At 42.3% G+C, this 26,120-nt stretch overlaps 1 protein-coding gene across 5 annotated transcripts in view; it reads right to left on the bottom strand.

The window, feature by feature from the left end:
- Positions 1–1,149: 1,149 nt before the first annotated feature.
- P2RX7 (purinergic receptor P2X 7) overlaps positions 1,150–26,120 on the bottom strand; it is a 55,254-nt gene continuing 30,283 nt past the window's right edge. For 3 of the 5 annotated variants that reach the window (XM_079942318.1, XM_079942320.1, XM_079942319.1), the window contains exons 6-13: positions 24,078–24,158; positions 23,321–23,450; positions 19,625–19,761; positions 12,088–12,178; positions 10,755–10,820; positions 10,518–10,667; positions 8,193–8,294; positions 1,150–4,606 (exon numbers count right to left, since the gene is read on the bottom strand). In XM_079942318.1, coding sequence (XP_079798444.1) covers positions 4,109–4,606; positions 8,193–8,294; positions 10,518–10,667; positions 10,755–10,820; positions 12,088–12,178; positions 19,625–19,761; positions 23,321–23,450; positions 24,078–24,158 — 1,255 coding nt within the window. In that variant the 3' untranslated portion in view covers positions 1,150–4,108. Of the gene's footprint in view, positions 4,607–7,837; positions 8,295–10,517; positions 10,668–10,754; positions 10,821–12,087; positions 12,179–19,624; positions 19,762–23,320; positions 23,451–24,077; positions 24,159–26,120 lie in introns of those variants that run through there. The other 2 variants (XM_079942321.1, XM_079942322.1) reach the window with 2 other exon arrangements.

Below are 26,120 nucleotides of genomic sequence, written 5' to 3'. Positions count from 1 at the left end.
GGGTGAGGTGTCCTGTGGTTCCCACAGGAGAATGTCGTTGGCTCTTTTGGATAATTCCATGGCCTGGTGGGGAACGCAAATCCACTATGCAGGGATCAGCAGAAACTGCATCTGGTCCATCTGATGAGGAAGGTTGTTTGACTAGGTGACATTTTCAATCAGACCAAGAAGAAAAACTTGCAGTTAAGCCAAACTAGGCCTTCCTGATTTCACCAGATGTTAAGGCAGCACGTAATATTAGACCTTGATTTTAGGCCTTACTCCACAGGATGGAATGCATCTGTGGGCTCTGTTGACTGCCCCTTGTCTCTAGATTTGGCACATTCTTGACCCTGACCCAAAGCTCAACGAGTGTTCTCATCTCCACCAACTTGGGACAGGAGATATTCTAAAAATCAAGGCATAATGGGAATTCCCTGGTGTTCCAGTGGTTAGGACTCGGTGCTCTCACTGCTGGGAGAGGAGGAGCAGGAGAGGAAAAAGAATCAGTCCATTTTGCTGCAAATCTGGGACATGTGTTTCATAGAGTAGGGAAAGACTGAAATGAAAATTAAAACTATATCTACCACCACTCTTGGCGATCAGAATGATCTTTTAAAAATGAAATATAATCTTACCAGGCTCCTACTTAAAACCCTTCAATGGGTCTCCATTGGTCTTTCTTAAGATAAAGACAAAACTCCTTGCCATGACCTTCAAGGCTCTATGCAGTCCAACCCCTGCCTGTCCAGTCTTATCTCATTCCTTACTTCCCCATACTATTTATGGAGCAGGCATACAGGTCTCCTTTAAATTCTGCAAACCTTCTATGCTTTTTGTCAGCCCCAGGACCTTTGCACATGCTATTGTCTTGGCCTAGAATGCTCTTTCCTCCGCAACTCACATAGTTATCTAGAACTTATCCTTCAAATTTCAGCTGAAGAGCTCCTTCCTCAGGGAAGATTTCTCTGATTTCCCCAAATAGGTCAAGTTCCCCTATTATAGGCTCTCAGAGCATCTTTTACCTTCTTCATCATGATACTCATCATAAGTTACAAGTTTATATTTGTTTGAATTATTTGATTAATGTCCATCTCCTTACATCTCCATGAGATTGGCAACCTTATTTATCATTGATCTCTAGTAAGTGCCTAAAAGAAAACTCCTGTTTACCTATAATCTACTCGTAACACTTCTGACACCAAATGTGCGTGGGGTTTTCCCACACCAACCAATTCTCCAACTCTCCAGACACCAACTGGGTGTCTTGCAATTCAATTATGACATTAATTACCTGGAGTTAGCATAGACCCCACAGGTTAAGGGTTCAGTCCTGCAAGATTGTCCCCCACTTCAGACACCAGTCATGTCCAGGGTTGTCACCTGTACTTCTGACCAACTGGTTATAAATTGGGGGTTCCCATAACCCCCTCTTCAGGTTCAGTAATTTGCTGTAGTGGCTCATAGAACTCAGGGAAACACTTACATTTACCCATTTATTATAAAGGATATGTTAAAAGATACAGATGAACAGCCAGATGAAGAGTTACATAGAGTGAGGGCCAGAAGCGTTCTGAGTGCAGACGCTTTTGTCCTTGTGGAGTTGGGGGTGTACCACCCTCCCGAAATGTGGATGTATTCATCAGTATGGAAGCTTTCTTAACCCCACAGTGTAGGGATTTTTATGGAGGCTTTATCACATAGTCAAAATCGATTATTGACTCAATTTGCAACCCCTCCCCACTCTAGAGGATAAGGTGGTAGGACTGAAAGTTCTAAGCTTCTAATCATGGCTTGGTCTTTCTGGTGACCAGCTCCCTTCCTGAAGTTATCCAGGAGCCCACCAAGAGTGGCCTCATTAGAACACAAGACAATTCTAAATTCCAGGGGATTTAAGAGCTCTGTGTTAGGAACTGGGGGCAGAGACTAAAAACATATCTTTGTATGTCAAAGTGCCTCAGTGCGTATATGTTGAATGAATGTGTCAGTGAATGAGCTAACTGATTTGGGGATCTTCTGAGAAAAAGTAAAAGGAATACTTCGGTAAACGCGAATTACACGTTATTTTTTTTTATTATCAAAACTGTTAAGACATCTACATTGCCAAGCTAGAATTAGGAAGCGTTTTAAAAATGGTTCCCTCTAAAGAGAGGAATGCAAGTCCATAACCAATGCTACATGAAATCAGGCAGTGTTACAAGAAAGCAGATCTCCAATACAGAGATGAAGCAGTGAATACTGTGCAATTACTATAACAGGAGAATGGATTTAAGTACAAAAAACAGATCTTACAAAATGTGACTTTCCTTGGGATGCCTTTGGCGATGACACTATTTTCTACTGTAGACCAAAAATAAGAATATAAATGTGATGCATGCTGTTGTAGGAAGTGTCAGACATTTGGCACATAGTTAATGTAACACATCACCCTCTCACCTTCTCACCCAGAGCATCTGGGAAAGGTGAAAACAACAGGTGGATCCAGTGATTATTTGTCATTCCAAATGCTGACTCCATCTGGGGTCTCCACAAGGTGATAGAAACACACTAGGGGGGAAGGCATCAAAAAATAACATATGAAGGCTCAGAGGCTATCAGAATGGAAATCTGTAGCAGTTACATAGAATTCTTGGAGTAAAAAATTTCACTTCTGAAGAAGTCATATATAATTCACTTTTCAAAAATATCTCTGAAAGGTAGTAAAAATGAGAGTTAAATCTGACCCCGTTAACTTGATTCCTGAGTTTAAAGCCAGGTGAAATCCTGGGACCAGAAAAGAAGGTTTTTGTTCATATTATCTTACATTAAAACAGTAGAAAGCTAATGACTTTTAAAAAGTGTCAAAATGATAAATCTTAGAATATGTATTAAAAACTCACAGATCCGGGGCTTCCCTGGTGGCGCAGTGGTTGAGAGTCCGCCTGCCGATGCAGGGGACACGGGTTCGTGCCCCGGTCTGGGAAGATCCCACATGCCGTGGAGCGGCTGGGCCCGTGAGCCATGGCCGCTGAGCCTGCGCGTCCGGAGCCTGTGCTCCACAACGGGAGAGGCCACAACAGTGAGAGGCCCACGTACCGCCAAAAAAAAAAAAAAAAACTCACAGATCCTTCATTAGTCACAATTTTGAATAATGTTCTCTATTTATTCTTTAAAATAGTTGTCGTTAAGAAATAGTCCGAAAAAAATAAAAAAGAAATAGTCCGTTCTAGTGCCAAAACCTTGAAACGGAAATCCTGCAGGAGGATCCTAAAACCTGCTATTCACTTTTTTTTTTTTTTTGTGGTACGCGGGCCTCTCACTGTTGTGGCCTCTCCTGTTGCAGAGCACAGAATCCAGCAGGATCTGGAATCATCTGAAGGCTTCTTCTCTCCCATGGGCTTGGATGGCTTGAATGCTGGGGGCATCTCTCTTCTTCACTTGGCTGCTTGGGCTTCTTCACAGCAGGGTGGACTCAGGATAGGCAGATTTTTACATGGGAGCTTGCTTCCTTCACAGCAAGAGTTTCAAGGGACAGGAAGTGGAAGCTGACAGCATCTTAAGACCAAGACCCTGAACCTGACACAGCATCACTTTATCATTGGATAAAGTGATCAGAGCTGCCAAGACAAAAGGGGAGGAGATATAACCCCTCAGGTCCTATAGGACAAATGCCAAAAAATGTGTGCCAAAACTTTTAATCCTCCCCATTCTTTAACCAGGACCCAAGGGTTTGTTGATAGTTGGACATTATCCTAGTCTCACCTCAAAATGAGCTGCTTCATATTCATGTAGCTCTTTATGCGTTAAAAAGAGAGTTTGTGTACACTGTCTCAATTTGTTCTCCTAATATCCCTGTGAAACAATAGATTGGATAATAAGGCAAATGAGGTACAGAGGTTAAAGGCCTAGGATCACACAACTTCCTAGGGATAGAATGGAGATATAAATCTGAATCTCTTGACTCTCAGTCCATGCTGAGCGATTCTAGTTTAGTTGCTGTTTGTTTACTCTGGTCACTTTGCTCTCTGACACAAACAGAGCTGGGGGAGGAGGAAAGCACATTTCCCTGTGGCTGAAAATCTGGACACACATCTTTGCAGGTGAAGCTCAAGGTGCAAGCAAAGGCAATATTATATGACTGCTCAGCACATCAGTAAGGACTCTTGAAGCCACTGTACTGGCCTTCCCTCTTGGGAAACTCTCTCCGGATCCTCCAGCGGCAGCAGCTGGGCAGGATGGCAAAGTCAGCCAGGTCCTGGGAGCCAAAGCACCACGTAGTATAGCACCTGTAGGCGCAGTGCCGCAGCTGGCTGTTGGTAGAATCTGCATCCAGCACCAGCAAGGGCTCCTGGTAGTGCAGGAGGAACTGCAGGACATGTCTGGACAGGATAAGCTTCTTGAATGGCTCTGAGGTGGTGATACAGGCACCCAGCTTTTTCCGACAGCACAGCTCCTCCAACCATCTTTGTCTCTCAGGGAGTTGGGATGGGAGGCACTTTCCGCACTGGCACCAATTCGGGCAGTCACTGGATCTAGGGGTTGCCCCTTCACTGAGCAGCTGGATAGTCTCTGGTTGTCCAGGAATGGGGGGTGGCTCGTGAAGAGACAGAGGCAGCCTGGACAAGTCTGTGAAGTCCATCGGGGGTCTCTGAAAAAGGCAAGTTTCCAAACCCATCAGCACTGACAACCCCTAGGGTTCTAGGTTCTTTAACTTTATTATTAACTTGTAAAATTACATTTAATATTACATTAATACTAGTAGCTATCATTTATTAAATGTATATATCAGGACTGTGTTTTGCAAGCACTGCCTCATTTAAGCTTTTGGAGAACCTCGTGAGATATGTGTTCTGATCTCCATATTACAGATTTGGAAAGTGAAATTCAGAAAAGCCAGGCCTCAATACATATATCTCTTCGGAGAGACCTTTTTGCCTTGACCACCTGATCTAGGTAGTTCCCCTCCTCCCAGGTCATTCTCTTATCACATAATGATGTTCTATGTTTGTTATGAGGAAATGATCTTATGAATTGATATGTTTATTTAATGATTCTTCTTCCACATGAAAGCAGGGGCCCTGTTTGCTTTGTTTACTGCCTGCATTCCCAATGCCTAGGACAGTGCCCACACATAGTAGACAGTAACTATTTGTTGACTTAGCTCTGCTTTCTCCTTTCTCACCATGCTCTCTTTTCTGAAAAAATCCATTTGTTATCCTCCAGTGGAAGTTGCCATAATTGCCATCATTTTTGTCTATTCTTTGTGGCATATACCTTCATTCACCAGACAGAGAAAGTCTGAGTTAAGTACATTAAAATTGAATGGTTCTTGTACATGAATGTTCACAGCAGCACTATTATAATAACCAAAGGGTGAAAATAACCTAAGTGTCTGTCAATGGATGAATGGATTAAAAAAATGTGATGTTCATACAATGGACTATTATTCAGCTATAAAAAGGAATGAAGTGCTGACAAATGCTAAACATGGATGTTTAGCTAAACATGGATGGAACCTTGACATTATGCTAAATGAAAGAAGCCAGACATAAGAGGACAAATATTGTATGACTCAATTTACATGAAATGTCCAGAATAGGTACATCCATGTATACAGAAATCTACAGAAAGCAGATTAATGGTTGCCAGGGGCTGGGGAGAAGTGAGTGAGTAGTGGCTGCTGAATGGATATAAGGTTTCCTTTTGGGGTGTGAAAAGGCTCTGGAGCTAGATAGTGGTGATGGTTGCACAGCATTGTGGATATACTAAATGTCACTGAACTGTACACTTTATTTTTTTTCCTCTTTAAAAAAATTATGTATTTATTTATTTATTTGGCTATGCCAGCTCCCAGCTGCAGCACACGGGATCCTCGCCGCTGTGCACAGGATCCTCGCTGCAGCATGCAGGATCTTTAGTTGCGGCATGTGGGCTCTTCCAGTTGCAGCATGTGGGATACATCTCCCCGACCAGGGATCAAACCCGGGACCCCCACATTGGGAACACAGAGTCCCAACCACTGGACCACCAGGGAAGTCTCTGAACTTCACACTTTAAAATGATTAAAATGGTAAATTTTAGGTTATGTGTATATTACCACACCCACCCCAACACACAGGAGTTCACTTTATACCCAGATCTGATAAAAACATTACAAGAGTGGAAAAATTTTGGCCAGACTCTCTCAAGAAGAGGTGTAAAATTCTTAAATATTAGGGAATTGAATCCAGCAGTAAATACAAAGAATCATACATCACACTCAAACTGATGTTATTGCAGATTCCTGCAAGGTTGGCTTAATATTTGAAAACCAATCAGTGTAATGCACCACATGACAGAAGAAAAGAAAACTCATTGATTATTTGGAAAGAAGCAGAAAAAACACGTTATTTTAAAATTCAGTATCAATTCATGATAAAAATTCTTAGTAAACTAGGAGCAGAGGGGAATTTTCTTAATCTGATAGAGCATTCTTTAAAAACCTACAGCAGGGACTTCCCTGGTGGTCCAGTGGTTAGGACATGGCACTCTCACTGTGGTGGGCCGGGTTCAATCCCTGGTCTGGGAACTAGGATCCCGCAAGACGTGGGGTGAGGCCGGAAAAAATAAAAAGACCTACAGCAAGTACTATAGTGAAGTAAAAAACTTTCTTTCTGACATAGGGAATGAGACAAAGATGCTTGGTCTTATCACTTCTATTCAGTATTGTACTGGACATCCTAACAGGTGTAATAAGCTCCTGGAGCTGGAAGAAGCAAAAAAGGAACCTCCCCTAGAGCCTTCAAAGGGAGCACAGCCCTGCTGACACCTTGATTTCAGACTTTGATTTCAGAATTCTGGCCTCCAGAACTGTGAGAGAATAAATTTCTCTTGTTCCAAGTTACCTAGTTTGTGGTCATTTATTATGGCAGCTGTAGAAAACTAACGCAGTTAGTGAAGATGTCCAGCAGCCAAAACTGATGGGGGGAATGTGAATTAGAACACCACTTCAGGGCTTCCCTGGTGGCGCAGTGGTTGAGAGTCCGCCTGCCGATGCAGGGGACGCGGGTTCGTGCCCCGATCCGGGAAGATCCCACATACTGCGGAGCAGCTGGGCCCGTGAGCCATGGCCGCTGAGCCTGCACGTCCGGAGCCTGTGCTCCGCAACGGGAGAGGCCACAACAGTGAGAGGCCTGCGTACCGCAAAAAAAAAAAATGAACACCCACTTCAGAGAACTGTTAGGTGGTATCTACTAAAGCTGAACACACACCTGCCTTATGACTTAGCATTTCCACTCTTAGGTGCCATACGTTTACTGTAGCAGCATCACTGGCATGAACCCCAAAGTGGAAACTACCCAAATAGGTAGTTCATTCAACAATAGAATGGATAAATAAATTGAATGTTTATAAAATGGAAATTATACAACGAGAATGAACCATTGCTATACACAACATCATGGATGACTCTCACGAAAATAATATTGAGGGAAGGAAGCCAGACACTCAACAGAGTATGTAATGAGTACGTACTATAGGATTAAAATTTTAAAAGAATTATAAAAATAAAAATAATTTTTAAATAAAAAAATTCTAGAAGAGGTAAAACTAACCTTGAATACAGGATAATGACTACTTTTAAGGGAAGGTAGTAATTTGGAGGCATAAAAGGGACTTCTGCTAGTAATAGTCACTTTTTAAATCTGGGTGCTTGTTACATGTGGTTTACTTTGTCATCAATTGTGATTTATATACATTTCTAGATATATTTATATTTAATAGTAAGTTTTGGGCTTCCCTTGTGGTGCAATGGTTAGGAATCCGCCTGCCAGTGCAGGGGACATGGGTTCGAGCCCTGGTCGGGGAGGATCCCACACGCCACGGAGCAACTAAGCTCATGTGCCACAACTACTGAGGCCCGTGCGCCTAGAGCCCGTGCTCTGCAGCAGGAGAAGCCACCACAATGAGAAGGCCATGCACCGCAACGAAGAGCAGCCCTCGCTCGCCGCAACTAGAGAAAGCCAGCACGCAGCAAGGAAGACCCAATGCAGCCAAAAAATAAATAAATAAATAAATAAAATAGTAAGTTTTCTCTTAAAAAAGAAAAAAAGACTACAGGAATTTGCTGGCGGTCCAGTGGTTAGGACTCTGCGCTTCCACTGCAGGGGACACGGTTTCGATCCCTGATTGGGGAACTAAGATCCTGCAAGCTGCGTGGTGTGACCGAGAAAAAAAAAAAAGACGAAATAACTTACTGGCACTTCTTCACCTTCAACATCTTGCAGACTTCTCCCAAGTAGCCTTTGGTTTACCATCCTAATGTGGGGTTCATCCACAAAGGACACATATTTTAATGTCTAGGAAATAAAGATTAAAAGGTTACCAACTTTAGTTCAGAATTATCACGAATTGCATATCTGAACATATCTAAAGGCAACTGTTATTCCTATTTCCAAATGACAACCTGTTACACAAGCTAACCAAAAATTCTTGCTAACAAAGAAAGAATGATTCCGAGTCTAAAGGTAAATCAGAAATTGATCCCCAAGCACCTTAATTTGTAGATTTAGAGTATCCACAGCTTACTGCCTAATATCTGTAGGTCCCCCAAGTGCTATGTAAAATTCCTTTGTTGTGTTCCCTCAATTTCAGTCACTCTAGGTTGAATATCTCCAGAAAGTTATACGATTGAATCTTAAATTATTTATATTTTCATTAAATTTCATCCCATCTTGGGCCATGAAATGGTGATTAATTCTAGTTGCAAAGATGAACTTTTACTTTAATTGCAAATACATGTACAACGAACAATGAATTGTGCATTCAGCTGCTAAAAAAGGACAGCAATGTTCTTGGATGAAAGAAAGAAACCCTCTGTTGTTTTTAAATACCAGAGACTTCTCTTTGATTGGAGGAAATCATGGAGTCAATGTAGTAAATTCCAAATTAATCAAATCAAAACCATACAGGTGAACTAAAATTTGACCACTCTGACCACTCCCCCATCCTAGGCTCCTTTCCAGAAGCAATCACTGTTATCACTTTTTTGTTTTTTTTTTGCGGTACGTGGGCCTCTCACTGTTGTGGCCTCTCCCGTTGTGGAGTACGGGCTCCGGACGCGCAGGCTCAGCGGCCATGGCTCACGGGCCCAGCCGCTCTGGGACATGCGGGATCTTCCTGGACCGGGGCATGAACCCATGTCCCCTGCATCGGCAGGCGGACTCTCAACCACTGCACCACCAGGGAAGCCCCCACTGTTATCACTTTTATGAGTGTCCAGTACCTTTTTTTATACGTATATTACCTCCCCACACACATTTATATGTGTGTGTATAATACATGCAGAAAATATGCAGAATCTATATGTGTGTGTATATAAATGGACATATATACATGTAGAAAAAACATAGAATTAGTTTATGTGTATTGTTGCTTTTTAACCTATATATCATACCATATATATTGTTCCATAGTTTGTTTTTTTCCTGTCAACAAATGTCTTGGATATTTGCTCATGCCATTACCTATAACATAGTGGTTATAAACATGGATTCTGAAACCAGCCTGCCTGAGTTGGAATTTCAGCTCTGCCACTTACTAACTGTATGACTTTGGGCAAATTATTTAACCTTCCTGTGCCTCAATTTCCTCATCTATAGAAAGAGATAATAATAGCACCTATCTAGAGTTCTGCTAATAATCATAATCCCATAAACCTACCTGTAGGGTTGTGTGAAGATTCAGTGAGTTAATGCATACGTAGCACTGGAAATGCTATGTAAACGTTTGCTTTTATTATAATCTACCTCGTTTTTAAAAACTGGTACCAGGCCTTCCTTACTATGGATTTATCATAGTTTATATCATCATTCACCTATTGGACATTTGGGCAGATGCTCCCCTTCACTGTCACAGACAGCACTGTGATGGACATCTGGTACATGTGTACTATGTGGGTACCCATGTGAGTGTTTCTCTAAGGCAGGTATAGAGAAGTGGAAATGCCAGGCTGTAAAGTATGTCCCATTTAAATGTTACTAGATTTACAAATTGTTCTCCAAAGTCATTATACTTTTTTTGCACAACCAATTTAATAAATCTGACAAAACTGACAAATCCTGGAACATAAAAATTTGTTTTCCCTATATCTTGCTTCTCCATTTTTGTGTCTATTCTTCACTAAAACTAAAGGATTCATCTGAGAGATGGTGGATTGGGGTAGAGTCCAGAGAATTATCCACCATGGGATTGATTACACCTATGATTTTGGCCTTATTATTTATTTATTTATTTATTTATTTATTTTGCGGTACGCGGGCCTCTCACTGTTGTGGCCTCTCCCGCTGCACAGCACAGGCTCCGGACGCGCAGACTCAGCGGCCATGGCTCACGGGCCCAGCCGCTCCGCGGCACGTGGGATCTTCCCGGACTGGGGCACGAACCCGTGTCCCCTGCATCGGCAGGCGGACTCTCAACGACTGCGCCACCAGGGAAGCCCTTGGCCTTATTTTTGCAAACTTCTCCGTGGTCCAACGGGCCATACACGTGTTTTAACATCCCATAGACACAGCAAGCCTTACCTGCTTTGGCTCCACAATGGATTCACACTTCTTCCTGTAGTAGTATTCATTGACTTTACACGGTTCACAGCACTTGCAACAGGGATAAATATGGGATCGACAGCACTTATTTGAGTAAGTGTTGATGAGAAAGTCAATGAACACAGTGGCCTGGGAAAAACCCAGACAAGCACCATGTCAGTGAAACTTCCTTTTGCCAAATCATTTTCATAAAATGTGAGAAAGAGAATCCCTTACCAAACCAAAGTAAGAGAGGTTTGAACCGATGTACACGATCAGCTGGATAATGTCAAATTTTCCTCCCTGGAAACAGAGTACAAAAGGTTACCCGGTTGAAATTCAGAGCAATGCTCTTCGCTCTAACATGTAATTGTAAGTTCCAGCAGAGGAGGGAGTCTAGTGCCGTGAATTTGACAGATGCATCCAAAGTGTTCACAGCAACAAAGATTAAGGAGACTGAAAATATGAATCCCATTCCTCCTGCTTCTGCCTTTCAGGATGTGCTTGAAAACATGGATGTTTTAAACAAATAAGCACTGGAACTCACACACTGAGAGGAGAACCATTGAAAGTTTTTTATTCCATTCAAGGTGAGGGTTTCAAAAGAGCTTTCCCTAAAAGTGATTTGAGATTACTTTGGAAACAGAGGGAAGGAATGTCTGCACAAACTCTTCCCATAGATGTCCCTGTGGTTTTTATTCTCAGTGTCTTTGTATCCTCTCACTATATCTCATGCTGCTTATCACCATGTTACATAAATAATACGCTGTCAGACAAGGTATGTGGGCATCTGTTGATTTTTGCATACCCAGCATGCCCTCCTTCTGGAGACAGCATGCCCGTTTTCCTTTGGAGAACCGTCTGTGTCCATACTCCGTCCATATAGTTTGCGGGGAAGGGGCTGGTTCAGGGCTGATGTAAGACCAGCCATTGCGAGTGACCCTGGTCACAGTTCAGCAGTGAGCATCTGGCCCATATTGGGCCAGTCAAAGCCAGTGGCATCTGCTGAGGCTTTTGCTGAGATGTTCTCTTTTCACTGAGGTTGCTAAATTGCTAAGGTATAAGTAGCTGCTGACACCACTGCATAGAGGTGACCTGCTGTGAATGACACCAAAACAGAGGAGAACAAATGTAAGAGATGGAGGGAGGCAGGTTCCTGATGATGTTGTTAAGACATCTGGATTCATGATGCCCGAAGCCTGAAAATTGCCTCTGGATTTTTCAGTTATGTGAACTAAAAAAAAAAAAGTCTTCTTTTTTCCTAAACCCATTTGAATTGGATTCCTTACAAAGTATTTTGCAGAGGAATTTCTTTCTCTCTTTTTTTTAAGCATCAGAGTATATTGAAAATTGAGTATTAGGTTTTCTCCCCAAGCCCACTCTTGTACTCATTAGATGACTTGTCCATGAACAAGAACATTTCTTCCCCCTCTCTGATCCCGCATGCAAGATGCACAGTGCCAGCTAACGACTATGACCGAAACATTCACCCTTTGAGACACTACAGCAATAATTAAGACACAGTCATAGGAACGGAGATGCCAGTGGCTGAATGCGAGAAGAGACTTACGGTGCCAAAAACCAGGATGTCAAAACGGATCCCAAAGGCTTTTATCAGGGTCCGCTTTTCGGTATTATTTTCCTTATAGTACTTGGCATATCTGTAGGAGGAAAAGGATACATATTTATAAAGATCTCTCTGGAAGTGCTGGTATTTTATGAAAAGAAAAACCGAACCAGTAGCCGATCTAGTCTTCTTTGTCCGTCTTCTAGCTCTGCTCTGGTTGGCAGAGGAAAGAACACAATCCAAACCCATGAAATTCTCTGTCTCTTCACCTTGAACCAAGGCACCACTTCCCCATGTCACCTTCTCTACTTCCAGCATCACAGGATGATGGAAAGTCTGTGTTTTAGTTTAAGATTAAAATGAACAATTTTTAACCAATACAGGATTAACAACAAGAGAAATTAAAAAAATAACTTCAAGCACTCTGATCATTCTCTAAGAGGGAAAAGTTTAGCTTCTAGAACAAAGAGGGGGAGGGTGAATCTTAGATACTAATGAATGGATTGGGAACAGGTACCCCTCAGCAATCTGCTCTAACTGTGTTTTCTTAAGATTCTGTATTTGTCTGTTTGGCATCCATTATCACCAGGGCCAAACTAGCGGACAATGTTGTTTACATGCCCCCTGCCATCCAGCTTTTGCAAGTATGTGAAAATCATGTTACAAACCCTCTTGACCAATCCTGAGTCCATATCTCCAGCCACCTTCTGTATCTAACTTTCACACACCCAGCCGACATTTCCCCTGCCCTAACTTGCCCAGGGCCAGGTACCAGACAACCAGAGACCACCCCTGTAGCCCAGAGCCCACCAACATTACTCAAACTAGCCAATCCTAAGCTGTTTCCCCTGCCCTGCCTTTCATTTCCCACAGAAAACACAGTAAAGGCTCTGGGCTGTGCTTTCCCCTTTCTCCTGCTAACCCCTGACCAAACCTGGTGCTTCTCCCTGTGGCCCTGTGTGACCTGGTGTGCCCCACCTCTCGGGAAATTCTTCTTTCAAGGGCATTGACTTCTCTGTGTTACTACTCGGTCACCTTTATAAATTAAGACCTGGGCACAAATCACAGTCACCCAAAATATGCAGCCCTCATCAGTGCTACAGTCAGGGAAAGTGTCATGTTTTGTTTTTCATGAATAATTAGGAAGGCTTAAGCCACATGTCTCACAAAACTTTTAAATCTGACCCTCCCTCTTACCACTTTTGGTGGTTGTTTTTAGGTAAGGACATATATTTTCTTTGAGTTATTAATTCATAATCTATTTACAGGTGTGGGGAGAGAAGAAAACAGATGCTCTGCCAAAGTATAGTTTGGAACATCTGAAATTCTTATTCTTTTTAAACTCACGATCTGACATTGAGATCAGTTAGATATTCTCAGGCACTTCAGTGCCTGTTTCTGGCCAAAGGGGTTTCAGTTTCTTTGCATCTGATCGTTCTCACTCCATGACAGTACTTTCTTCTGCTCTATTAACTGATTTGTTTTTTAAAATACAAAGCAAGCATGCATCACCACTCCATGCCCCAGGGTTGCATTATCTCTCTATGCAAGCTGTTTTGCTGGAAGGTTAACATTGTATAGTAAATACTTGAATTTCTGCTTTCAGGGTCTTTGTACAGTGGGTCTCAAACTGAGGGCAAGAATCACTTGGGAAGTGTGTTCAAAAGGCAGATTCCTGGGCCTCACCCCCAAAGGGTGGTTTCAAAAGGTGTGAGGTGTTTCTAGGAATCTGTATTTCCAGGAAAGGTACCAGGTAGTTCTGATGCAGGTGATCAGTGGGCCACACTCAGAACACCAGGCCCTGGGCAAGGATGTTTTTACACTCTGTAGTGGGTTGAATAATGGCCCCCCAAAAAGATAAGTCCAAGTGCCTAACCCCTGCACCTGTGAATGTGACCTTATTTGGAAATAGGATCTTTGCAGATGTAAATGAGTTAAGGATCTCAAGATGAGATCATCCTGGATTTAGGGTGGGTCTCAAATCCAATGGCTGTATCCTTATAAGAAAAAGGAAAGGGAGAGTTGAAACGGAAACACAGAGGAGAATGCCATGTAAAGACGGAGGCAGATACTGGAGGGATGCAGCCACAAGTTAAGGACCACCTAGAGCCAGCAGAAGCTAGAAGAGGCAAGGAAAGATCCTCCCTTAGAGACTTTAGAGGGAGTATGTCCCTGCTGACACCTTGATTTTGGACTTCTGGCCTCCAGAACTGTGAGAGATAAATTTCTGTTGTTTAAAGCCATCAAGTTTGTGGTAATTTGTTATAGCGGCCATAGGAAATGAATACACACACACACACATTCTGAGAAGCAGAGAAGCACATCAGGCATTCTATTCTGTGTGGGACTTCCCTGATTTACACATCTTGTAAATAAACTGAATAATTGAAAAAGGATCTTTTGCCATGGATCTTTTGGTAAAGGACAAAATTCTGCAACGTGATCAATTCCTTCAACTTCCTGTTTTAGAAAGTTATATTTTCTCATAAACCTCATATAACCTCTAACTTCCTTCCCTTTTGTGTGGCTATTTGACAATAACTTGTCCAGTTACCCGTCAGATCTTGACATTTTATTTTTGGCTAAAGATTTCTTCTGGTGCTTATTCCAGAGAACCAATGCTCTAAAACTTTGTTCTAAAAGAATATTAACATCACAACCAGTTCTTCAGAAAGCTTAGATCTCTCCAGGAGCTAATGTTCTTAGGCTTAGCTCAGCGACTTGAAGAACATTTGCTAACATCTGATTGGTACATTGCCCTGCATGCGTCTGCTGATTGCTGTAAAAACAGCCTGTGAGGGCAGTCGGGGACCACTGATCCAGGCCTCTCTTTTTGCTAATGGCCACAAGCCTATTCAGTAGAGCAGCTGGGAATGATCAAAACATTACCTAAACTAGGAGCTGGTTTCAGGGCCCTGGATGAAATTCCACTGACCCGGAGAAAGCAAAATCCTGTTACATCTTGATCTCAGCCAGTCTTTAGCCAAGGGTCTCAAACACAAATGCCTATAGGGGCCAGATAACAGAAATGAGTGATGCAGCCAGGTAAGAGGCAATAAGGAGTGGTGAGGACCATGGCAAACCAAGAGCCACATGGCCTTTCTAAAGGGAACCACTGATACTCAGTTCTAGCTGAGTGCTCCCTGTGGAATATGAAGCCAGTGTTGTCAAATGGGTTGATTTTTTTCAAATAGTTTAATTTTCAAAAAAAGTAGGAAGTCCATATTTTTACGTAGAATGTCTCAACTTTCAGAACATTGTGCAGGCCAAAAACAAAAACAAAAACAAAATTTGAAGCCTGCTTGCCAGTTAATGATGCTGCTTTAAATAAAATATAAATAAAGCCATTTGCTTAAGTAGACCCTTCCAGAACTCAATAAGAGTGCTAGCAGAAGGGTTAGGAAGCAATGAATGTGTGTGTGTGTTTGCACGTGCATGTGTACTTTGGCCTGTACTTGCATGCTCAGATTAAGTAGACACTTTATTTTATTCATTCTCCCAGGCAGCTAGCAACCTGGTTGTAGAAAGAAAATATAGTCAGATGAATCATCTAAGAAGGAAGTATGTTTGGGATGCTAGAAAATATAGTCTAGACCAGTGCTTCTCAGATTTTAATGTGCACATGAATCTCCTGGGAATCTTAAGATGCAGATTCTGACTCAGTAAATTGAGAGTCGGGGCTGAGATTGTACATCATAACAAGCTCCCAGGTGAGGCCCATGTTGCTGGTTCCAGGATCACATTTGAGTATCGAGGGTCTAGATTAGTGATTCTCAAACTTAAGTTTGCATTAGAATAACCTGGAAGGCTTATGAAGACAATCCCCAGAGTGTCTGATTCAGTAGGTCTGTCGTAGAGCCTGAGAATTTGCATTTCTAGAAGGATACCACATGATGCTGATATGGGGACCCGCACTTTGAGAACCACTGGTCCAGACCATTAGTACTAAAAGTATTCACAGAAGCTAATATGTTTGCAAGTTGATTCCCTAACATGGACTCCTATGTGTACAGTTTCTCTTCTTAACTAGGAAAGCTCAGTCCTCAGGAAAGTGCATGATGCCTATGGGGGTCCTATCCTGTGCTTGGAGAGGCCTTTTCCGGTTGCATTTCCCCATACCCCCATCACACTATCTTGTTTGATTTTCTTTGGAGTATTTATCATCTGAAATGGTTTTGTTGGATTTGTTTGTTCTTTGAGGTATAACTAACATATAATAATAAAATGCACAAGTCCTAAGGGTTCAATTCAATGAGTTTTGACAAATGAATACTCTACGTAACCTAGATCCCTACCAACATCTAGAACATTCCATTACCCCAGAAAACTCTTGTGCTCCCTTCCAATTGGTTCCTACTCCTCCTTCCTACCCCCAAACCCCAGCCCAGCAGCCATTGTTCTATCTTTTATCATCACAGATAAGTTTGCCTGTTCTTGTACTTCAAATAAATGGCATCATAGAATGTACTCGTTCAGGTCTGGCTTCTTTCACTCAATGTAACGTCTGTGGGATTCATCTATGTTGATGTGTGTATCAGTAATTTCTTCCATTTTTATTTATGTTAAGTAGTGTTTTATTATATAAATACATCACAATTTATTTCTCCATTTACCTGTTATTGCACATTTGGGTTCTTTCTGGGTTTTGCCTATTATGAGTAAGGATGCTGTGAACATTCATGTGAAAATCTTTTTGTGGAGATATGTTTCCTTTCTCTTGGGTAAATACCTAAGAGTGGGATTTCTGGTTTAGAAGATAGATGTATGTTTACCTTTATAAGAAACTTCCCAACAATTCTCTAATGTGGTTGTACCATTTTACACTCCCACCAGGAAAGTAGGAGAATTCCAGTTGTTCCTCCTCCTTGCCAACCTTTGGAATTTCCAGTGTTTTTAATTTTAGTCATTCTGGTGGGCATGTCATTATATTTCACTGTGGTTTAAATTTGCATTTCCCTGGTGACTAATGATGTTGACTTGGAGTATTTTATTATATTTTTGTCTTATATGTATAGTCATGTCCTATTAGGATATATGCTAAGCAGTAATTTGTCTATTTTGTTTACCAATGTATACCCATTGGGGCAACAAATATTTTTTTCTTCAATGTATATTAAATGAATGAAGAATGCCAGTATCAACATCCTACCAGCTTCTTAAGCAAATTGTGTAACCGAGCGATATACTCAGCAACTCTCTCTGAAAACGAAACAGCAAAAGCCTGCTTTGTGTCTGGAACCAGAGCACAAAATGACCAGCCATAACCACAGTCACAGAACCCTGCCTGATTCCCACAGGAAATGAAAGGTCATGGAGACTGTGTTATAAGCCTCAAACTGAGAGGCCAAATTACTGCTGGCCCAGTGTTGTAGGAACAGGCTGAAAAAATTATCCAGACGTAGGAGGTAACATGGAAACTAAGTTAGGGGCACAAGATCACCAATGGGAAAAAGTCAGGAGCAGAGGACTGAACTGTGCAGAGCATCAAAACAAGAATAGATCAGCACAAAACCAGCACTAGCCAGCTCAAGAGTTAAAATGAACCAGAATTCTAGTGAATTCATAGGGTTGAAGTCCAGAAGCTAGAAGCATAGGCGATGTACTACAAAGAACCTTAAAAATTAGACAAAACTGCAGTGAGGAAGCAATGTTACCCAAGGTATCAGGAGTCTTTAAGATGTTCTTACTGGGCTTCCCTGGTGGCACGGTGGTTAAGAATCCGCCTGCCAATGCAGGGGACATGGTTCGAGCCCTGGTCCGCGAAGATCCCACATGCCGCGGAGCAACTAAACCCGTGCGCCACAGCTACCGAGCCTGCACTCTAGAGCCCGTGAGCCACAACTCCTGAAGCCCACGTGCCTAGAGCCCGTGCTCCGCAACAAGAGAAGCCACAACAATGAAAAGTCCGCGCACCACAACGAAGACCCAATGCAGCCAAAAATAAATAAATTTATTTTAAAAAAATGTTCTCACCAAAAGGATTTCCAATCAAGATGGCAGGCTGCCTCACCACCTCCACCACCACCTCGCACCCCACTGCACTTACACAAAGAAGTGCAAGATAAAGTATTTTTTAAAGTCATATCAATATATTATTGAGCTCAAAACAAGGAAGGGCAGGTGCTAGAGATGAGTGGTAAGTGGGGACTAAAGCCACGTGAACCCTAGGAGTACCAGATCAGATTTGTATCTGAGCAGCTAGAGTCTTAACATACTTCTTGGGAAAGGAGCTGAGGCTGCAGATGCCCAACTTAGCAAGGAAGCAGGGATGGGATACTTCTAGTGGAGTGAAGACATCCAGCACCAATAAATTAAACTAAAAACTGGTTTGTAATTGATAGATGCCATACAGTCCTGGCAGGAACAACTACAAAATTAAATTGTCACCCCAGAGGAATGTCTCCATATCCCATGGCACACGCAAAACTTTGCACAAGATCATTTCTGCCGAAGTCCACCAACAAATATTCCAAAGCCCCACAAAGAGAAATCCCATCCAAGTTGCTACAGTTCAGTGTGAAAGGGGTTATACAGTAGATTGGACAAAAGGAGTAGGATCCATAAGCTAAGAATGGATCTCACTGAAACAGTAATAGGTGGCTTTGAAAAAGAACTGAATATAAATCCGAGAAATGAAAAATATAGCCATATAATATTTTTAAAACCTGAAAGCATATGGTAAAATGCTCATAACCTTTGATCCAATAATTCTGCTTCTAGAAACTTATCCTAAGGAAATAATCTCGGATTCAAACAAAGATATATGTACAGAGATATACACTACAGAGTTATTTATAAAGAAAAATCAGAAATACCCCAAATATCCAATAATGGCGGAATGGTGAGAAAATTATGAGATGGAAGGGACAGGGTGTGTTTTAAGGTCTTGGTGATCTAGGTTAGGATTATGGAGCTTCTACTATTAGCTGTGGGTCTAGGGGAGATCATTTCACCTTTCTCAGCTTTCCCCAGGACACTAATATCTACCTTCCAGGGTGGTTGTGAGGTTTAGTGATGGTGATATAAATGCCTGGTATGTAGAATACCCTCCCTAAGTTGTAGCTAACGTTATCATTACACTCACAATGGAATACGATGATAATTAATGTGATGGTCACAAAGAATTTTGAGTGACCTGGCATATGAACCCCCCCCCAGAATACCAAACTGTAAATGTGATATGATCTCATATAAGCCTCACAAAACAATTGGTTAGACGAAGGAACATTCACCAGAGGGTTATCTTCAATTATCTCAGGATAGAGGAATTATGGGTGATTTTTATCCTCTTCTCTATGCTTTTCTCTGTTTCCCAAGTTTTGTTTTTATCTTACAAAGAGTGTGCAATTCTTTAATAATTCATACAAAAATTCAGTCACTGCCTAGCTCTTAGAGGAAGTCTTTTACATTCCTCTTGTTGCCTTGGCAACCAAAACTAGTCTTGCTGGCTGCTGGGGATACAATTCAGCCAGGCCTGGAAGGTCCCTGGGGATCCAAGGGTGGCCAGTCACTGGGCAAGTCTGACCTGGAGCACTGTTACCTGAAGTTGTAGCCAGGGTACAAGGACTCCTTGGCAGTCTTGTCGTCAAGGCGACGGAAACTGTATTTTGGACGGCAGTGATGGAACCACCTGTCCAGGTTGCAGTCCCAGTAGATCTCAATGCCCATGATTCCTCCCTGGGGAAGACAACGAGAGACAATCTCTAAGTCCCGCTGGACATGGGTTATGCAGCCATCAGACATCTCCCTACATAGTGATGACCACTGAAGGAAAAGTTGGCTTTTGAGGGAAAAAAAAAAAATGCTGATTAAAAATTTCAGAGCCATAGGTGCAGCCCTATCTAACTCATACAACTAGTGCTGTGGCAGCTACAAGCGCATCTCCCTGCTCCTCCTCCCACCGGGAACACGCCACCGTTAAATTTATCTTCCTAAAATATAACTTTCAACAAACCACTCCTGTAATCAGACACGTGTAATGTCCACCCCCCAGTAAAGTTTAAGCTGAAACTTGTTAGACTGAAATTCATCGTGCTCCATCACATCTTCTCTGCTTATCTCCCAATACACCCCTGGAGAAAGCTCTTATTCTGAAATCTCTATGCTTTTCCCTAAACACACTTTGCATTTTCATTTCTTTTTTTAAAAAACAGCTTTATTGAGATACAGTTCACATACAGTTCGCCCACATAACTTGTGCATTTAACAGTTTTTAGTATATTCACGTATATGTGCAACTGCCACCACAATCAATTTTACAACATTTTCATTACCTCCAAAAGAAAACATGTAAACTTTAGTTACCACCCCTCTCTCAAGCACTAAGCAACCACTAATCTACTTTTTGTCTCTATAGAGTTCCTTATTCTGAACTTTCATATGAATGAAATCATATAATATATGATCTTTATGTCTGGCTTCTTTCACTTAGCATGATGCTTTTAAAGTTCATCCATGTTGTAGCATGTGTCAGTACTTCATTCCTTACTGTGGTGGAAGAATATTCCATTGATTGAGCATACCACATTTTGTTTATCCATTCATCCTTTGATGGACGCTTGGGTTGCTTCCACCTTTTGGTTATTATGAATAATGCTGCTGTGAACATTTATGTACAAGTTTTTGTGTGAACATATGTTGTCATTTTTCGTGGGTACATACTTAGGAGTGGAGTTGCTCGATCTGCTTTGAATTTTTAAATCTTGGCCCTTGACCTTTTCTCCCAATGAAATGTTTCTTCCACTCACCTCTCTAGCTAAATCCTCCTCATCCTTCAAGACCCAGCAAACATCCTTCCCCACCCACTCAGCCACCCCTGTGCCCCTCAATTCATGGTGACCTTTCTCCTCTAAACTTCTAAAGAATCTGTTAATCTCTTACCTATACTCGGTACTTCTTTTTTTCTACAAACATGTTTTTGAGTACTGACTATCATATTTCACTGAATCTTAGACACCATTGCTTGTAAGACACATAGGGTTTTTTTTTTTTTCTTAATGTTCCTCTAAGAAAAAAATGCTGTCAATTAAACTGTGAGACTCCATCAACTGAAAGCACTTCCTGATTTGGAAACTATTAAAAGTGAAAAAAAGGTATGTCTTTGAATAAATGAACTTAGGCATTTCAAGACAGTATGCTAGATACTGAGGATACAGAAATGAGTAGCAAGGAGGCTCTGACTTGGAGAAAGGGGAAATAATACAGAATAATCACAACTGCCATTTTTTTGTCTGGCACTAAGCCAAGCACTCTACATATTACAGTGAATATCTAATGCCTTTGTCACTTGGCATCCAATTTGCCGCCTTCTGGGAAAACTACCTGGAATTTCCTTGGGGAAACACCTTTCCCAACTCTCAGTGGTTTGAATGGGGCTATGTCCTCTCCAAGCCCCAGGAGTGGGCACATGACTCAAGCCTGGCCAATCAGGACAGTGCTCCCTTCTGGACCTGGTGATTAATTCAGGATAGATATGTGGCCCAAGGTAGACCAATCAGAGCTCTTCCTGAGACATTTTGCCAGAACCATAGGAAAAGAAGTCCTCTACTGACTGGGACCACTAGCTATAGAGTGTGAAAGTCTAAAGCAGCATTGTCTAATAGGATTTTCTGCGATGATGGATATATTCTATATTCATGCTGTATAGTACAATAGCCAGTGGTTATTGAATGCTGGAAATGAGGCTGGTATGACCAAGGAAATAAAATTTTAATTTTATTTAATTTTAATTAAGTTTAAGTCACTTCATGTGACTTGTGGCTACCGTATTGGATAGCACAGTGCTAGAGCTTTGGTGGCTTTGCTTTGACATGTGGAGAATATGCCTGAGAATGACATCATCATTAAGGAAACAATCAAGAGATGAAAGGAGTCAGATTCCTGAAGACATCATTTGAGTTCCTGGAGGCAGCTATGCCTAAATCTATCATACTCTTCATTCAATCAACAAATATTTATTGAGTGTCCATTATGGGCTGAACATTACACAAAAATGAACCACCCCCCCCCAAAAAAAAAAAAAAGCTAAATGTCCCTGCCATCATGGAACTTACATTCTAGTCAGGGAAAATAGACAACAGACAAATGGGTATGTAAAATATATAGTATGTCAGATAATGCTAGGTGCCAGGGATAAAAATAAACATGGAAAGGGCCATAGGGCATGCTGGGATAGAGGTGGGAATTGTCGCTTTAAATGTAGCGGTAAGGGAAAGCTTCACTGAGCTTATATTTGAGTAAATATTGGAAGTAGGTGTAGGAGGCAGCTAATGCTATGTCTGGGACAGACTGTTCCAGGCAGAGGGGAACAGCAAGAGAAAACTCCCAAGGTAGGAGGATGCCTTGGGTATACTAGAATGTTCATTTTTCTTGGTCTTTTTACACAAGTTAATATGGTTCCTTTTTTGCTTAATCCACTTGAGTTTGGTTTCTATTATTTGCCCCCAAATTACTTTTTGATTTAGTTTTTGCTTACATCATTTGAGTTGGATTTCTATAACTTGCAACCAGAAGAATCCTGACTAATCCAAGTGTGGTAGTCTGAGTAATGGTCCCCCAAATATTCCTAATCCTAGGTCCTAATCCCTGGACCTCTGAATATGTTACCTGAAATGGCAAAAGAGACTGCAGATGTGATTAAGTAAGGATCTTGAGATGAGGAAATTATCCTGGATTATCTGGGTGGACCCTGTGAAGACACACTGGTCTTTATAAGAGGGAGGCAGAGCAAGATTTGACACAGAATAAGAAATCAATGTGACCACTGAAGCAAGATGCTGTACTGCTGGCTTCAAAGCGGGAAAAAGGGGCTGTGAGCCAAGAAATGGAAGGAACGCGGTTCTAAAAGGTGGAAAAGGCAAGGAGATGGATTCTCCCTTAGAGCCTCCGGAGGGAGCATGTCTCTGCTGATATCTTGATTTTGGCCCAGTGAAACTCATTTTGGACTTCTGACCTCCAGTAGTATAAAAAAAAAAATGTGTTGTTTTAAGCCACAAAATTTGTAGTAATTTGTTATAGCAGGCACAGGAAACGAATACACTGAGTGTCTCTCATAGAGTTGTTGTGGGATTAGATAAGGTGATACAGGAAAAGTCCTTGTCACCGTGCATGGATTTACAAAATGCTCAATAAATATGAGCATATTATTAAGACCCAGTGGTCCAGCCTCTTGGCCATTTGTCATCCTCCATCCCTTGACCCAGCCCCCCACATCCCACTGTACAAAGACATCACCAACCTGAATTGCCACATCTGAAAAATTATCTCCTGTTTCTTGGAAGATATCTCCTAGTCGGAAAATGGGACACTGTGGATTCTGAGTCTTGTGAAAGGTGCAAGTGACGTTTATATCTGGCAAGATGTTTCTCCTGCACATAATGGAAAGCAAACAAACAAACATCTCTATTGAAAACTGGGATCCATCTCTTTCATAAGAGTGAACCAATATGGTACCTGGGCATCATGAGGGCCTCCAATGATTCTGCCTCCTGGGATTTACACCCTTGTGTATTCTCCTCTCATATCGTACAGTGTTGGTCTCTGTGACCAATAGTATACGACAGAAGTGATAGTGTGTCTCTTCTGAGATTAGATTATAAAATACAGTGGCTTTCATCTTGGTTACTGTCTCACTTTCTTGCTCTTTGGCTTGGATCTCTTGCTCTGGGAAAGCTGGCCACCATGTCCTAAGGACACCCAAGCAGTCTGAAGGAGAGGTCCACATGATGAAGTACTGAGCCCTCCTGCTGACTGTTGTGTGAGCGAGCTTGGAAGAGTATTCTCCAGCCCCAGTCCAGTCTGGAGATGAGAGCTTGACTGCAACCTGAGAGACCCTGAGCCAGAACCGCCCAGTGAAGTCATACCCAGATGTCATTCTGGGATGCACAGAAACTATGTGAGAAAACTAAAGTTTGTTGCTTTTAGTTTCTAAGTGTTGGGATGATTTGTTACACAGCAGTAGATAACTAATATAGCCAGACATTCTGGGTGCTTACGTGGTGTAGTTGTGTCTGGGGAAGTCAATATTATTCTTGATGAGCACAGTGAAGTTTTCAGCACTGCCCAAGAGTGCAGGCCTGAAAGAGAGGAATGAAAAATGGGGATCAGTGACTACAGGGACCAAAGGAGTCAGTGGGCCAATGGACCAGAGGCTCTGGTTTCTTGCTTGGGTCAATATGATGGATGAAGAGAAATGCAATCCACTGGGAAAAACCTTCCAAAATTCTCCAGCTTCTCCAGGAAGAATTTCTCCCTTCTTAAGACCCCTGTGGAAGGAATTCCCTGGTGGTCCAGTGGTTAGGACTCTGCACTTCCATTGTAGGGGGCACGGGTTCGATCCCTGGTCAGGGAACTAAGATCCCGCAAGCCACGTGGCATGGCCAAAAAAACCACAAAAAACAAAAGAGACCCCGTGGCATTTACTGTAATACTTCTCACTCTGATATAATTATATGTTTAGTTATGCATAGTGGTATGTTGGTAAACATTTAATAACCAGCTCTCCAGGAAAACAAAAAGCCCTGATATTGTAGGAGTTACTGATTATTGTGGTATAAATACTCCCACCCTAGCTGATTTCAAGCTACCAATAGAACATCAGTGAACTTGGAGTTGGGAAGGGATGAGCAGAAACGGCTCAGAGCTCGTACAAGCCAGCTCCAGCACACTCCTGTTTGTATCTTTCACAATAGGCTTTGTGATCCTGCAGGGCTGAGACAACTTTCTCATCTTGGCATCCTCAGCCTTTAGCACAGGGCCACACATATATAATTGACTCTATCATTCACACTCTAGAGGCTCTGAGTAGTGTAAAATTCTCCATGAGTGAGAGGAGCCCAAATTCTCGACTGCTGGAAGGTCCACCCACCATCCATGCATTCATTCATTCAACAAATATTTATTGTACTGGGCATGGGGCTGAGCACTAGTGATGTAGTGATGAAAAAGACAGTCGAGGTTTTTGTCCTTGTGGGGTTGACAATCTGTTAAAGTTGGAGAGAACTGGCTCCATAAAAAGATACCACTGTTGCCTGACATGCCTGAGTAGGCGGCAGATGTTTATTGGGAGAAGCACAGGCTAAAGGTGGAGGGTATTTGGAAGGGGACATCAAGAATGATCTGCTTTGGGGGACTTCCCTAGTGGCATAGTGGTTAAGACTCCGCGCTCCCAATGCAGGGCGCCCTGGTTCGATCCCTGGTCAGGGAACTAGATCCCACATGCATGCCACAACTAGGGACCCCGCTCACTGCAACTAAGACCCAGAGCAACCTAAATAAATAAATATTAAAAAGACAAAGAAAAGGACTTCCCTGGTGGCACAGTGGTTAAGAATCTGCCTGCCAATGCAGGGGACATGAGTTTGATCCCTGGTCTGGGAAGAACCCACATGCCGCGGAGCAACTAAGCCCGTGCGCCACAACTACTGAGCCTGCGCTCTAGAGCCCGCAAGCCACAACTGCTGAAGCCCATGCGCCTAGAGCCCGTGCTCCGCAACAAGAAAAGCCACCACAATGAGAAGCCTGCACACCACAATGAAGAGTGGCCCCCGTTCACCGCAACCAGAGAAAGCCCACGTGCAGCAACGAAGACCCAATGCAGCCAAAAAAAAAAAGAATGATCTGCTTTTTATTCCAGGACTTCCAGAGCCCAACTTTGGCTCTATTGGAGATATAACTATAGAGAACACTGTAATTTTTGCCTGTCCAGCAACAATTCCCCCTTTGGCAGTAGCACCTCAATTTTCTCCCTTTGGGGAAGCCAGGTCTCTTCCACTCTCAGCCCACTCTCATCTCCTGCCCATCCCTACAGCTCCCAGGGCGGGCAAGTGATCCAGAGCTGGTTAAACAGTGTAATCTAATCCCTTGACTGCAGTGATAGGTTCATAGATTGTCACATGGCTTAGGCCACTGAGAACATTACAGGATTTTTGTGGGAACTGTTGGGAAAGAAAAACTCATTTTCTCTAGGATTATTAGTAGCAAAGACAGTGTAAACCTGGAGTGCCCCAGACCAAGTGTAAGGAGAGCCAGAATGGAAG

This window comes from Stenella coeruleoalba, assembly GCF_951394435.1.
Source record: "Stenella coeruleoalba genome assembly, chromosome: 14".
Taxonomy (NCBI): Eukaryota; Metazoa; Chordata; class Mammalia; order Artiodactyla; family Delphinidae; genus Stenella; species Stenella coeruleoalba.
This window is presented reverse-complemented; position numbering and strand designations above follow the sequence as displayed.